The 15875-nt window shown below is 39.1% G+C and overlaps 1 protein-coding gene across 1 annotated transcript in view; it reads right to left on the bottom strand.

The window, feature by feature from the left end:
- Positions 1-15875, bottom strand: part of LOC124623078 (small conductance calcium-activated potassium channel protein) — a 234423-nt gene that overhangs the window by 31427 nt on the left and 187121 nt on the right. The window contains exons 5-6 of the mRNA XM_047148870.1: positions 11815-11925; positions 6174-6301 (exon numbers count right to left, since the gene is read on the bottom strand). Coding sequence (XP_047004826.1) covers positions 6174-6301; positions 11815-11925 — 239 coding nt within the window. The remainder of the gene's footprint in view (positions 1-6173; positions 6302-11814; positions 11926-15875) is intronic.

The following is a 15875-nucleotide window of genomic DNA, read 5'->3' as shown; positions in this document are numbered from 1 at the left end:
ACCCACTACCTTAAAGTCATTGCTTACAAGTCTTCCCAACATTGTTCCACAACCATTTCTCAGGACCCTACAACAAGACCCTAACCTATGCTCTGCAGAGCTCCAGGCTCTTCATTCCCTAAAAACTGATTACTCCATAATTATCCTCCCAGCAGATAAGGGCTCTACCACTGTGATACTTGACCAATTGGAGTATGTAAGTGAAGGTCTATGCCAGCTGTCTGACACCTCTACATACAGCATCTGCCATGAAGATCCCATCCATGTGACACAAACTAACCTGCAGCCCCTCCTTAAAACCTCGAGCCCCTCACAAGGACTAATATCTCAACCCATAGAACTTCTTTCTCCATGAAAACCAGGCACCTCAATATTTCTTCCTAAGATCCACAAATCCAATTATGCTGGCAGTCCCATTGTTTCTGGCTTCAGAGCACCCACTGAATGAATATCTGCCTTTATTGATTAACACCTGCAACATCTAGCGCAAAGAATTCCCCCCTATATTAAAGACACCAACCATTTCCTGGATCATCTGGAATCCGTGTCTGTCCCACTCCCACCACACACCTTGCTTCTCACCATTGATGCCACCTCCCTCTATACCAGCATCCACCCATCTACATTGTTGATCTGCTGCTGAACATTTCCTCAGTCAGTGCCTACCTGATTCCATACCTATGATGTCCTTCCTGCTCATCTTGGTCAACTTTGCACTTACCAACAACTACTTTACCTTTGAAGGCCAGACATACAGACAGACCAGGGGCAAGACCACGGAACCAGGATGGCGCTTTGCAATGCCAACCTTCTCATGCATCACTTGGAGGGGGCTTTCCTGGGATCCAAAACCTTCAGCTTCTGGTTTGGTTTAGATACATTGATGACATCTTTGCCTTATGAGCTCACGGGGAGCTGTCATTTTAAAATTTTTGGAGTGTCTAAATACTTTTATCTTGTTAAATTTCATATGATCCTATTCTGAATGCCATGCCACTTTCATGATGTTGACCTCATCCTCAATGATGGTCAGCTAGACAATTCTGTTCACACTAAACAAACTAACAAATAGCAAGTACTTATATTTTGACAGTTTCCATCCTTTCCATGTCAAATGTTGCCTCCCATACTGCCTTGACATTTGAGGCAAACATATATCTTCAGATGCAGACTCCTTACAGTAATACACCATCATTCTGACCTCAGACTTCACTGGATGTAATTACTCCACCAGCTTAGTTCAAAAGCAGATTTCCTAGGACATCACATTCAATCCTGGCACTGCTGATACTTTCAAGAAAAAACTTAGGAGTATATCTCTTCTCACTCAGTATTATCCTGATCTTGAACATATTAATCAGTTACTTGGACAAGGCTATGACTTCCTAAAATCATGACCTGAAATGAGGTCCATTCTGTCCAACATTTTGTCCACCAAACCCCAAATAGCTTTTGTCATCTTTCCAATCTCTGCAGTATGCTTGTAAGACCCTTTATTCCTTCTGCACCCATTTCCCTACCCTTTGCCTGCTACCCGTGTGATTGTCCCCACTGTAAGACTTGCCTGTGCACCCTCCCACCACCTGTATCAGTCCTGTAAATGGCCCTGCCAAAGGGAGAGCCACCAGTGTAACAACCCATGTCATAATAGCTGTTATATAAACACTGTTCAATGTTTTTCACTGGCATGACTACCACCAAGTTATCTGTTAGGATGAATGAGCAGAGGCAGAGGGTTCAACTGGGAACATGTAATATCCTGCTGCAGAGTATGCTCTACAACATTTGTCATGACCTCAGTGCCTGTTTTGCCACACATGCTGTCTAGAGTCTTCCCCCAAACACCAGTTTCTCAGAACTCCCCAGATGGGAACTGGCATTACATGTTCTTGGTTCTTGCCACCCATTTGGTCTTAATTTATGTTAAATTCTTTGGTCTCAGAATTTCTTAACAATAACTCTTCATTTCTTCACACCCTTTTAGTTTTCTGTATCTTTTATTTTCTATCCCCACCCCCACCTCTGCCACAAACAATGCTCTTAGCTTTCTGCACTAATTAATTCATGCACATTGTTTTGGCACTAAACCTATCTTGTGTATTACACTATCCTCCACTTTTAAGTTCTCAGGTTTTCAAATCTCATCCAGTGCAGTCCCCAACAATCGGTCTTTCCTTCTCATCCCATTCGGGAAGTCTCCCCTGAACCAGGCAACTTTTCTGTACTCTCCCTATTTCCTAAACCTCACTACTCCTCTTCTTTCACCCCTCTTCCTTCTCCTTCAACCCTATGGCCAGAAGGAGCCACTGACTCCGAAAACTTGCACATTTAAATGCCTTTGTATGTTTGTTCTCCTGTTGCCACCTGATAAGTAGATTTTTATCTAGCTATTTAAATTAATATATTTTAAGGCATTTTATCATAATAATTGAGATGTCAATAGATTTATTTAAAGCAGAGAAAAAGTAAGATTATAACAATAGATTTCCTTTTATGGGCTATTTCCAAAGAAGGGGAAAAAATTCATTCAGCAGAAATAGCCATGGTGATAATGTTTTAGTTTTTTATGTTTGCGCGGTGTTCATTTAACTGGAAACATGAAAGATAAACAGTGCATTTCATAGTATGTGACATTTTTATGATAAGAATCACAAGGGATTAATAAGAAGTATCACTTGATAAATAGTAAGCTTTTTCTTTCTTTTTTATTTTTTTCTTCTTTAGGGCCAGCACTATAATATATGTCTGATAATGACGTGATTATTAGAATAGATGCACCAAATAGCTGCTTATAATAATTAATCTTTATTTAAGACAGACTGTTTTGGCCTTTATGGCCATTGTCAAGTACATCTAGATTTTCTTTCACAAGGACAGTACCTTTGGCATATCCATAAAATTCTGTTTGTCTACACTGTTTACTGGTTCTAACGAAATATGGCAGAACATGAAGAAAGTTGAACGATAAGCTGTGTCACTTTAATATATATATATTTTTTTAGTGAACATGAGCATATGAGAAAACAAATTAAATTCAAGTGAATGTATAAGAAAGAGGTATTATGTCTCATGAAAATGTTTGTTACTAATAATCCAAGTTCTTTTCTTCAAAGAGGAATCAAATAAATTAAATTTTTATATCAATCAGTGGTACGAGAAAACACTTACAGAAGTTATGGAAATATGCAAGCTTTTGGAGTCAGTGGCTCCTCCTCCTGGCAGAAAGATTGAAGGGAAAAGAAGAGGGATGAAGTAAAGGGCTTGTGAAGTTCAGGCCATGGCAAGATTTACACAGACGTTGCCCATAACCCCAGGTCAGGGTACACTTAGTGAACAAGATGAGAAGGAGAGACTGATTGTTGGGGATTGCATCAGATGAGGTATGAAAACCTGAGAGCTTAAAGGTGAAACATATCGTACAAGGCTGGTACAGGTAGTGGTATGAGGAACCATGGGGCAAATCTTACAGCAAGGATGGAATTATGGCATTTGACTAGGATATTGTAGAGAATGGGGGATGATGAAAAGCTATTCTAGGTGTGACAGGCAAAATGTCAGACAGAATGGACCTTATTTCAGGGCAAGATTTTAGAAAGTCATAGCCTTGTCAAAGTACCTGATTAATACTTACGAGGCCAGGATAGTCCTCAGTGACAAGAGGCGTACTCCGAAGGTGGTTTTAGGAGTGATCAGCAGTACCAGGATTGGATGTGGTAGCTCAGGAAATTTGCTTTTGATCTAGATTGGTGAGGTAATTACCTACAGTGAAGGTTGAGGTGGGAATAGTGGTGTACTGTTATAAAGACGGTGCATTTGAACATATATGTTTGCCTAAAACGCCAAGGCTATATGTCAGGGAACATTTGGTGTGGAAAGGATGGGAACTGTAAAAATGCAAGTACTGTTGTTTGTTTGTAGACTTAACATGAACAGAAGCATGTAGCTGATCCTCAGTGAAGATGAGATAACATGAAAGAGAGTGGCATGGGGTTCAGTATAAGACCATGTGAAATTTAACTGGATGAATGCATCTAGACACTCCAAAAATTTTAACAGGTCAGCCTCATCATGAGTCCATATGGCAAAGATGTCATCAGTGTATCTAAACCAAACCAGGGGCTGAAGGATTAGGTATCCCAGGAAAGCTTCTCCAAGCTTCTCACGAAAAAGTTGGCATAGGAAGGAGCGATCTTTCTTCGCATGGCTGTGCCCCTGACCTATTTGTACACCTCCCTTTAAAGGTAAAGTAATTTTTCATAAGTATAAGGTAAGCAGGAAGGACATCATAGGCTTGGAATCAGATGGGTGCTGGTTGAGGTAATGTTCAGCAACAGATAGATCTTGTACATGGGATTTGATGGTATGGATGGGAGTGGCATCAAATGGTGATGGGAAATGGTGTGTGATGGGAGTGGGACAGGTACAGATTTCAGACAATCTATGAAATGGTTGGTGTTGTTAATATACAAGTAGAGTCTTTGTACTATTGATTGCTAGTGTTGATCAAGCAAGACAGTTATATGTTCAGTTGTGGTTTGAAGTCAGTAATTATCAGTGATTGGGTTTGTGATGTTTATTCACCTGAAAGCTTAGCAACATTTTGTTTATGTGTCTATCAATGCTTCAACTATGTGGTCAGCATTATCTGTACTCCTTCTATTATTTACATTTAACAATGGGCTTTCAATACTTGAAAAGTTAATAATTTTTTAAAAGGTTTTTCATTTTATGATGTGGAAATTAGTGTGACATTAGTGTTTCAATCTGCTTACTCTTCTGCACAAAGTTATATGTTGATGACAGTATCACTCTCAACACTTCATTAGTTGATTACAAATGTAGTAATTAACACAACTATTGCAAAGTACTACTACCCTTTCACCAAAAAATATGGGATAATGGAACACATTGTCTTGTGTGTTTGTTCCAGTAGCACAGAATAGTTCACATCCAGATATTGGGTTCTTGTTCAAATCATTACCTACTCTGTCCCATCAAAACAACCTAGGTGCTAGTAAAAAGCATTAAGAAACACTCTTTAAAACCAACCAAAATAGGCAGTTGGCATATTAGAAAATAAAATCAAGGAAAGAGCAAGAAGTAGTCAGTCTGATAACAGTAAAAAATTTGTGTGTTGTCTAATCTTTACCAAGAGAAGTCATCATATAACTGGAAGATAATGCTACAGTATCACTTCAGAGGAAATAACCATATGTGCAAGATTATTTATCTTTTTTTCTCCCCTCAATAAGCCTAAAGAATTGTATTTCTTAGTAGTTACAAAGCTGTGCTATTGCAATTTGTTAACTGTTACTATGTGTCATAATGAATCTTTCACTCTGCTGCAGAATGTACATGCTATAACTTAATACTGACCAAGTATGTGGCACAAATATGAGTAACAGGGAATATTGAATGTATACAAAGCCCTGCATAAATGTTCACAGGGTTTTTTTTTGTTTATGGGAGAATGTCCCAAAAATACTGAAAAACCTCAACTGGCAGAAACCTGAAGATAGAGGTCAATGATCCCACTAAAACCTACTTACAAAGTTTTGAGAAAAATAAATAACCAAAAAATCTAGAAATACACCACATCCCCCTATATATTGATCCTGCAGGGACTGTGTAGACAAGATCAGACCAACTGTAAGATGCACAGAGGCTTTTAAGCACTCTTTCTTCCTGTACTCTACACAAGAATGGAATGTAGTACAGTGGGAACTCATTCTGCTACACACTTCACTGTGCTTTGTATACGAGCTATTCAGATATGTGATAACTCTGTCAACAATAACATTACCTAATCAAGGCAATATTCTGAGTTTGTGACCAGATCTGACACCTGGTTTTATCAGCCAGGAAGTTTGACTTACTATGACCTCCTACAGAACATTTTTAATCGCCATATATACCATGTATGTAATAAGATATAGGCTACATTGTATGTGCACCAAACAGCCAATAAAAATAAGATTGTAAAAAGTTAGCAATCTTTTAAGATCAGTACATTTCATTTCATTGCTTAGCATGAGATTACCAGCACACTTTGTATTCTTTTCATCAAGTCTAATATAGTAAAACTTATTAAATTAAACATAAAAGTTCTTGGCTTTGTTTTCCAGAATTCTGTGGCCTATGCTTTTCTAATTATTTTCAGAACAGTTACTTACGCATAAATGGCAAGGAGGAACTTTCGCTGGTGCGTGCGTACACGTCCTGGGTTGACTCGTTTTACTAGCCTCGTATGCTTGTAAATGAGCCACGTTTCTCTCAGCACATTTGCTGCTGCATTTTTCAGCTGCAAAAGTAAAATATGACAATAATAACTGAACAGTTTCCACCTAATATTCAATACAGGTAAGAGCACAATAAACACATAACCCTTTAAAAGTCTCTATGACTCCTCCCCCCCCCCCCTCCCCCCCCCCCCTCCGCCCCCCCCCATCCTCCATGTCACTTGTCACAGAGTGTGGTGCTGTCCTGTCAGTGACTTTTGCCTCCATTATATACATCTGCTAATACTTCTATTACCTTACATGGTGACAAAAAATTAGGAGATCACTTTTAATGGGTAAATAATGACAAAAGCTTATCAATCATCATCATGGTGTGAAACTGTGAGAGAGATGAAATATGGGCAAAGGTAGTAAATAGGTAAGGTCACAACAGTATGACAATAGACTTTTAATAGGTTTTGTTGGATGTCACAACCAGGTTCAGTTACAGGAGTGAGATAAAAATGACCCTTATCTTTAACGGGTTCTCACTCACTTTCCAGGTACAAAAAAGGTCACACAAAAAGTAACTGCAAACAAATTGTTTATAAAAAACATAAGGTTTAGTTTGTTTGCAATCACTTTAACAAATAACTCTAATGCTAGCGGTGACTGATAACCCATAGTTGCAAAGTCTAGCAGCAAGACACATCTTCATCTATATGGCTCTGAAAGAATGTTAAACTTCAAAGAATGTCCACTTCATAGCACTCATAAAAGAGCCTAGTGGATGTCAATCAAGACCATATGGGGATGTCTAGATGCTAAATGCTTACACACATTGCCCTGAATTAAGTGAGTAATTAAAAGCAGCAATATAAGAGGATTTTGTTGCTATTTCATCTGTGGTGAGCTACAAATTAATAAAAAAAAAAAAAAAAAATCCATGTATGACTTCAAACTGTAGGACAGTAACAGCCATTTCTTAACTGATGTTAGGTATAAAAATTACTTTTGTATATAAACAATATTTTGTGTTTCTTGCTTTATTTGGTTTGTCCTTCAAAAATCAATAATTTGATGTTCATAAATGGCATAGGGATCAGCTCAGCAAGTGAAATTATGGGAAAGCTATTTAGTTGTCTACAGTCACATCAATAAGACTGAAAGCTTCTTTGAAGTAGGTTCACAGCAGATGAGAGCAGCGGAACTGGTCCTCCAAAGAATAGGGGATTGGGCTATAAACTGATTACCCATACCCGGAGAAAGTCTCATTGTGAAAGCTCAATGGAATACAGCCAGACAGACCCCAAGGAAAAAGTAACAAGGAATATGACATTTAGATCATGGAATGTATGGACATTACATAGAATTGGAGCCCTTGGAAGCTTGATTGGACTAGTGAAAACACACATGGTGGACATCGTGGCCTTGCAAGAGATAAGATGGACTGGAAAGAGTACTGTCCAGAACCAGCAGTGTGCTATGTACTACATTGGCCACAATAGTGAACACACATTTTGGTGAGGTTTATAGTCAATCAAAGCACTGAACAACTACTGATAGGATTTAAAGTAATAAGTCCAAGGATGTATTGTATGCAAATAAAGGAGAAATTCTTTAACTACAGTCTCTTAAATGCACATGCCCCTACTGTGGAGAAGACAGCAGAAGAGAAGGAGACTGTTTATGAGGAACTGGAGCAAGCTTATCAACAGTGTCCAATAAATTCTTAAAAATGGTGGTAGGAGATATGAATACCAAGGTGAGGCAGAAATGGGTCTTCTCCCCCACCACTGGTAAATACAGCCTCCATAAAGAGGGTACTAACAATTGACTCCACCTCATAAATTTTGCAGCAGCACTTAACATGGCAATTTGTAGCACATGGTTTCAGCACAATAATACACACACAATTGTCATCAGACAAAAATACTAAAAACCAAACTGATCATATATTAATAGATTCCAGGCATGGATCTGATGTGAGGTGCTAATAAAGGCTCTGATCATTACCTCCTCATAGTAAAAATTAGAGGGAGAATTTCAAAAGCACATAAAGTTAAAGGAGAAAGACAAAATAAGTATATCATCTCAAAACTTAAGGACCAGTGGAAGGATGAACACCCTGCTATTAATTTAGAAAATAAATTCACAGGAATCCTGCAGAACTATACTTATAACATAAATGAACAGTGGAATAAAATCAGAAATGAAATACAGGCTGCTGCAGAGGAAGTGACTGGTATGGGACAATAGACCAGAAGGAATTAATGGTATGATGAGCATGAGGAGCCAAAAAACACAAAGAACGAAGCGTGTAAAGAGATGCAGTCCAGAAAAACAAGAATGATAGGGGATGACTATGGAGAAAAGAGCTGTGTAGGTAAGTGGAGTCTGAAAGGAAATAAGATAAACTTTTTTGAAAGATAGTTGTGAGACACTGAATCACTGAATAATGCTAATGGAGGCATGAAATTTCCCAGAAAGGTCAATGGCCTTACAAAAGAATTAAAAAAAACTATAAAATGCAGAGGAAAAAATGGTGAACAAGTAGCATCACAGAAGAAGGAGTGTTACATCTTTGGGCAGAGTACTTCAAGGAATAATTATACTCAGAGAATGCCAAAGCATGGGAACTAACCGGAAACCAACACGTGAAAGAGGAGGACAATGGGATGCTCTTGATGCAAGACATTTGGATAACAATAAAGAAACTAGCCAACAATGTCACCTGGCAATGACAACCTGTCAGCTGAACTTATTAAGTGTGGTGGAGAACATCTAGTTAGATGCATGTATGCCATTATCTCAGATATATGGACACAAAAGGTCAACCCAGATGTTTGGAATATTGGCATAATATGTGATATACATAAGAAAGGGGGCATCGTGGAGTTACATTACTGAACAGCACATATAAAATATTCTCCTCCCTGCTTTGTCCTCTTGTAAACCTTTTGCAGAAAAAGCAATTGAGAGATATCAGGCAGGCTTTAGATCTGGTAACTCAACTATTGATCAAATATCCACACTGTGGCAGATACTGGAAAAAGCAAGGGAATACATTATACAAACACATTATATATTAAACTTCCTGGCAGATTAAAACTGTGTGCCGGACTGAGACTCGAACTCGGGACCTTCGCCTTTCGCAGGCAAGTGCTCTACCAAGAATTATATATTTGTTATATATTTGTTGCTTTTAAAGCAGCATATGATACCATAAAAAGAAGTAAGTTTATTGAAGCCATGAAGAACTGACATACCATGAAATTTAATACATGTCACAAGTTGAAGCTAACTGTGGACTGAGGCAAGAGGATGTACTCTGATGTATGCTTTTTAACACTGCGCTGGAGAAGGTAATAAGAATAGCTCAAACCACACACAATATAAAATAGAATGGTGCTGGTTCTGGTGTAGACAATATTATTTTGAACTTCACAGATTATATAAAGACCTTGAAATCATAAAGTTCATTAAAATAATCCACCTGTAATGGGTCACAAATGATTTTCACGTGGAACTTGAGAACCTAACAAAAATAGCCCTACTGAAAAAGCCAGTGGGACAAAGAAGTGGGAAAAGACCAAGACTTCGATACTTGGATGGCATACAAGGAGATTTAAAAGTTTTTGGTGTCAGAGGACGGAGGCGCAAGACGGTAGACAGAGATGAATGGAATTATGTCCTAGACCAGGCTAAGGACCAACAAGAACTGCAGAGCCAAAAACAATAACTTTCATTTTCAAGGACAGAAAAGTCAAACAGAAAAGAACTAATAAAATTGTTCATAAAAAGCATAAGGTGCAGCTGTTTGCAATAACTTTAGGAAATCATTGTAATGCTAGCTGTTATTGATAACCCTTAGTTGCAATGTTAGCAGCATGACACATCTTCATCTATGTGGCTTTGTAAGAATGTTGAACTTCAAAGAATGTCCACTGCATATCTCTCATACAACAGTCTAGTGGACTTGAACCAAGATTGTCTGGAGGTGTCCAGATGCCGAATGTCTATACACACAGCCCTGGAATAAGTGAGAAATTAAAAGAAGCAGTATGAGAGGATTTTGTTGCTATTACATCTGTGGAGAGCTACAAAATCATAAAAAATGTCCATGTATGACTTCAAATTGTAGGGACAGTAACAACTACTTCTTAAATGTTATATATAAAAATTATGGAAAGAAAGTTGTATCATACATGATATGTTGTACATAAAGGATATTTTATGCCCCTTGCTTTATTTGGTTTCTCCTTCGAAGATCTATAAGTTGAGGGTTGTAAACAGCATAGGAATGAGCTCAGCACATGAAATTATAGAAAAGCTATTTAGCTGTCTATAGTCACATCAACAAGACAAAGCTTTTTTGAGCTAGAGAACAAGTTCGTATGTGCCCATACACACATGTAGAGCTATATTGTGTTGGCTGAGTACACTGTGCTGGGTTGCAGTTTTCTGTGGTTTGAATGGGGTCGGTGTTGTGTTGGATGGACTGGGCAAGGGGAGAAAGGAGGCAGGGAGTGGGAGCAGGGGTTGGTGAGGGTGGCTGATGCCTAGGAGCGAGACGGCATGTGTGTGGAATGGGAATGCAACATGGGCACAGGTACCAACATGGGCAAGTTTGTGCAGCACTCAATAATGATAATGTGGAGTACTGGAATGGAAGGGGGGATGACACAACAGAGAAAGGAGTGCAGTGTGAGTGAATATGGGGTCTGAGGCAGAGTAGAGGCATGTGAGGGGCAGGGGGAAGGGGCTAGCAAATATTGATGCCAGGAGCATTACAGGAACAGAAGTTGAGTTTTAAATCCAAGTACCCTCTATGTACTTCAGAGAAGCTGGTTTTAGGGATGGAAGCAGCCCCTTCAGTCACTGGCTGGTCAACTCTGCTCTTGGCCACAGCTTGCAGTAGCCTTTCACTCAGTTGAACAGCTGACAGATGATCATGTCCACATAAAATGCTCAGCAGAAATAAAAACAGAGCTGACATGACTGTTTCCAAAGATGGCTTTGCCTCTGATGTGACAGGATAATTCTATTGTGGGACTTGAGTAGGGTGTGCTGCGAGGTGGGTGCATTGGACAGGTCTTGGACTGGGTCTTTGACAGGGATTCATGTAGATCGTTGACCCTAGTCAAGCTGCAGGGGAGAGAGAGAGAGAGAGAGAGAGAGAGAGATATTGTTTGTTTGTTTTTAGCTACATTTGAAAGTTTTGTCTGTAATCAAAGAATGTTAATGTAGAAAATTGTGCTTAATCATTTCATGTAAAATGATACCAAAATATTTCATGAAATGAAGGTATATCAAAAGAGATAAGTAATAAAATACACAAAGAAAAAGTATCAAGTGATAGCTGAGTGAAAATAGATTTTTGGAAAATAATTAGATCTGAATTCCTACTACACTGGAAATGAATAAAACTTTCTTCTTTCAACCATCTTGCATTTTTTTTAAGGCCACTGACTAATGAAAAGAATGGAGTAACAATGATAAGAAATGGAACTGTTACTAAATGATGACTTCTAAGTTCAACAAACACTTTCAGACACTTGTCAACAGTAGCTTTTAACTTTGGATTCACACTTACCCTTTTTGTCAGTTGCGTGTCCATCATAAAATTATGGACATGCTTTTCTGCCCTAGTTAATTCCAGTTTCCTGGACACCACTGCCACAAGAAGCGCAGTGCAGCCTGCTCCCTAGAACAAAGTTAATTGTGTAACTACAACAAATCTTTCCTCCACAGAAGCTGTAATTTGTTTGGATGATAATGAAAACTCCGACATAAATGCAACATTTTCCGTAGTGGTATGAACATAAAAATATATGATGAAAAGTAACTGTACAGTCTATTAATCACTTTTGTCCCATATTCTGTATTAGTTTACTGACACAGAGTTATATGGCTAAATAGCATCTGACATTTTGCTCAAACAACACTCACAAAAATAGGGAACAACTAAAATGTGTTTCATGAGAAAAGTAGTACTAAGCAGTAACCAAAATTATAATAAGAAAATGTTGTGAACCTGTAGCAGCTGTTTCTTGATCTATGTGTTTAGGCTTCTGTGAAATAAAATAAAAGCTATGAAAGAAAGGCTAATATGTGACTGACTTGCAGCACTTCATTTCAGGCTACAGAAGTGCTTAGCACTTTCACCACCCCAAAGAGGCATTAGTGGAGGGAGGAAATATGAATCGCAATGAAAAGTCACAAGCAACACAAGATATAAAGGAGTCAAAACTGCAGTGATATGAAACTAATAGATTTCTATCAAAAGTAACAATACGAGAGAAGGAAAGTTGCTACTCACCGTATAGCGGAGATGCTGAGCCGTGATAGGCACAATAAAGAGATTCACACAATCATAGCTTTCGGCCATTAATGCCTTTGTCAGCAGTAGATACATGCACACACACACTCACGCAAGCCCAACTTGCACACACATCTGCAGTCTCAGAGAGCTGAAACTACACTGCCAAGCTCTCTGAGACTGCAGATGTGTGTGCAAGTTGTGCTTGCGTGAGTGTGTGTGTGCGTGTGTGTATGTGTGTCTACTGCTGACAAAGGCCTTAATGGCTGAAAGCTATGATTGTGTGAATCTTTTTATCGTGGCTATCGCGGCTCAGTATCTCCGCTATATGGTGAGTAGCAGCTTTCCTTCTCTCGTATTGTTACATTCCATCCTGGATTTTCCATTGTTAGATTTCTATCAAAAGGAGCTTTTAATTTCAAAAATTATGAACTTTTGATGGAAATAAGAGAGCCAAAATTTTGATTAATACTAGCAAATTTTAGATAGTAAAAGGTCAAAGACAAGATATAAATATGCAGTAAATGGAATAAACAGTATATGTAAGATAAAACTGGCAGATAAAGAAAGAAAAGAATGAAATCAAAGTGTGTAATACGTGTGAGAAATATATAATTGGAAGGGGGAGATGGGGGAGGCATGTGAGAAGAGAATGCAGTGGATGATAAAGAAGAGACAGCAATTTATACACAGATTTCCCAGAAATTTTGTGGCAATTTTCCAGGAGAGATGGGTCACATCATAAAAACTGAGAATTGCACAGCAATCCATGGCTACAAACATTGTCTAATGCTTCTAGGTGGTGCTCTATGTGAGTGTATTGGAGGGGGTTGCTGCTATGTGGTGCTGTACATGAGAGCCAATATATGAGGAGCATGTAACAATATATGAACAGTGAGCTTGCAGACATGTACTTCATGTATGGAATAGCTGTGTACAATGGATGAACCGCTGAATGCATTTATTGAGAACACTTCCAGGCAGACATCAGCTACATCACAGTTTCTTTGTGTGTCTGCATCAAAATTTGTATTAGTTTGTGTCTTTAAGAAGTGGCAGGGCTATTGAGGGCAGGCCACAATCAGGGCATGGAGTCGTTATGGAAGAAAGTGTGTTGGATTCCATAGAGGCTAATCCAAGCACCGGCAAATGTACCGTTGCCTCAGACTTGAGTCTGTTTCATTGCAGTGTCCAGCATGTTTTGAGCACTTAGTCCTTACACACCTTTCATTGCACCCAAGGGACCACCTGCTCATGTGAGTTTCACACAGTGGTTTCTGCAACAAAGTGGCCAAGAAGCACATTTCTTAGCTTATGTGTTGTTAACCGATGTGGCTACATACACTAGGGATGACATATTCAATAGCTAAAATGAGCATTTGTGGGCACCGGAAATCTGCCACAGTGTTTGGCGCCATGTGGCACAACAATGCTTCTCAGTGCGAGTTTGGTCAGCGACTGCTTAGTTGGGCTGTACCTTTTACCATCTTGCTTGACCGCTGTGGATTATCAGCTTTCTGGAACAAGTTCTTCCCAGCTTGCTTGGAGATGTTCCAGCAAATACGAGATATAGCTTGTGGTTCCAACATGATGGGGTGCCTGCTCATTTTGGTTTGGCTTTTCATGAACAGGTTATTCCTGCATTGATTGGGTGTGGTGGTCTGGTTCCCTTGTCCCTATGCTCACTGGATTTATTGAGCCTTGATTTCTTTCTGTTGGGAGCCATGAAATACCTTATGTATCACAATCCTGTGGAGCCTGAAATGCATCTCGTCACAAGTATCATTTGCACAGCAGCTAAAACCAAAGAAACTCCTGGTGTGTTTGAGTTGTCAGGCAGCCAACGCTCTATCGGTGTCAGGCATGTGTGTCATCTGATAGCGCAAACTTTGAGCATCTGTTATAACATTAGAGCTGCATTCATGTTGTATGCCATGTGTACTAATTATACTCAATAAACGAATCACTCTCTTGTTTGCTTTCTGATCTTTGACTTCTGTTACAACTTACTCCTGGTATTTGCAGCCTTTTCTCAATCCTTACGATGTGATCCACCTCCCTTACAAGTCTGTGGCAACATTCCTGGGACCCCTGTATAAGGATTATGTAGGCCAATTATGGGCTGAAAACATACTTTGTTTCTCTGGACCTTGAAGATGCCGCTATAGAAAAAGATATTAATTTCTTTGGTAGCAGAATGACTGCATAGGTCTTTACAATTGGGTTTCACAATTTGTTCAGAAGATGATGGTGGATATTGCTCACATACACTACTTGCCTATGATCGTTAGTCTCACTGACAGATTGGTAGAAGCCATATATCAATATTGGCTGCTGAACAGAACTTATAGTTTTTGTAAGGTGTGGGGAGCGGAGGGGGGGGGGGGGGCAGGCTGGGGTATGGAGTATTTTTAATATTTTTGAAGATAAATGGTAACTTGTAAGTAGCGATAAAAAAAGTTCCAGTTCTGCTCCTGTTAAAAACCTGCGCAATACTGACTTAAAATATAAACATCTGACTACACTTTATTTTTTTTCCTTTCCCTCAAAGCTATGAGGGAGGGGGGCAGCTCCCCTCCTACCCCTTGCCCCAAGTACATGTGCACTTGATATGAATCTTATCACAGTTGGATCCTCATTTTATCATAACATATTACAGGGTTTGGGGCTTAAATAGATGATGAAATTTTTGTAGGGTGGGTACTCACATTGGTGTCAGCAGGTGCACAAAAGTCACCGAGCCTGAAAGTTATCTTACAGAGTTAGATGAATGAAAGAAACCTAGTTTCAGTTATTTGGCGGTATTTTAGGAATAGTGGGTCGAATCTGATCATTTGAATTAATACACTCACGGTACAGAATAGAAGCTGATTAAGAAGCCATGTTATAAGGGGAATATTTAATCAGTGTTTGAGTATTACATTAATGAAGTTGCAGTCATCAATTGTAGCTTGAAAGATGTCTGAATATCTGCAGAATGTAAAATGATTTGAGATTTGCAGTGACACTGATGAATTGTTTCTTTTATCGATCTGCTATAAAATACTTGGCTGCAAGGAAGTAAACTGAAGTAGAGAAGTTATCCACCTGGAGTAGGAGGTGGTGGGAGGATGTATGGGACAGGTCATGCGTCTAGGTCTATTACAGGAATATGAGTCATGAGGAAAGGCATTGGGAGAAGGAATTGTGTAGGGATAGATGATGATATTGTGTAGATTCAGTGGGCAATGGAATACCACTAAGGGAGGAGTGGGAAGGATAGTGGGTAGGAAATTCCTTATTTCAGGGCATGATGAGAGAATGGTGGAGAATGTGATTCAGTTGCTCCAGTCATG

Source organism: Schistocerca americana, chromosome 7, assembly GCF_021461395.2.
Source record: "Schistocerca americana isolate TAMUIC-IGC-003095 chromosome 7, iqSchAmer2.1, whole genome shotgun sequence".
Classification (NCBI taxonomy): domain Eukaryota; kingdom Metazoa; phylum Arthropoda; class Insecta; order Orthoptera; family Acrididae; genus Schistocerca; species Schistocerca americana.
The sequence above is the reverse complement of the archived record's forward strand: the minus strand, read 5'-3'. Positions and strand labels throughout refer to the sequence as shown.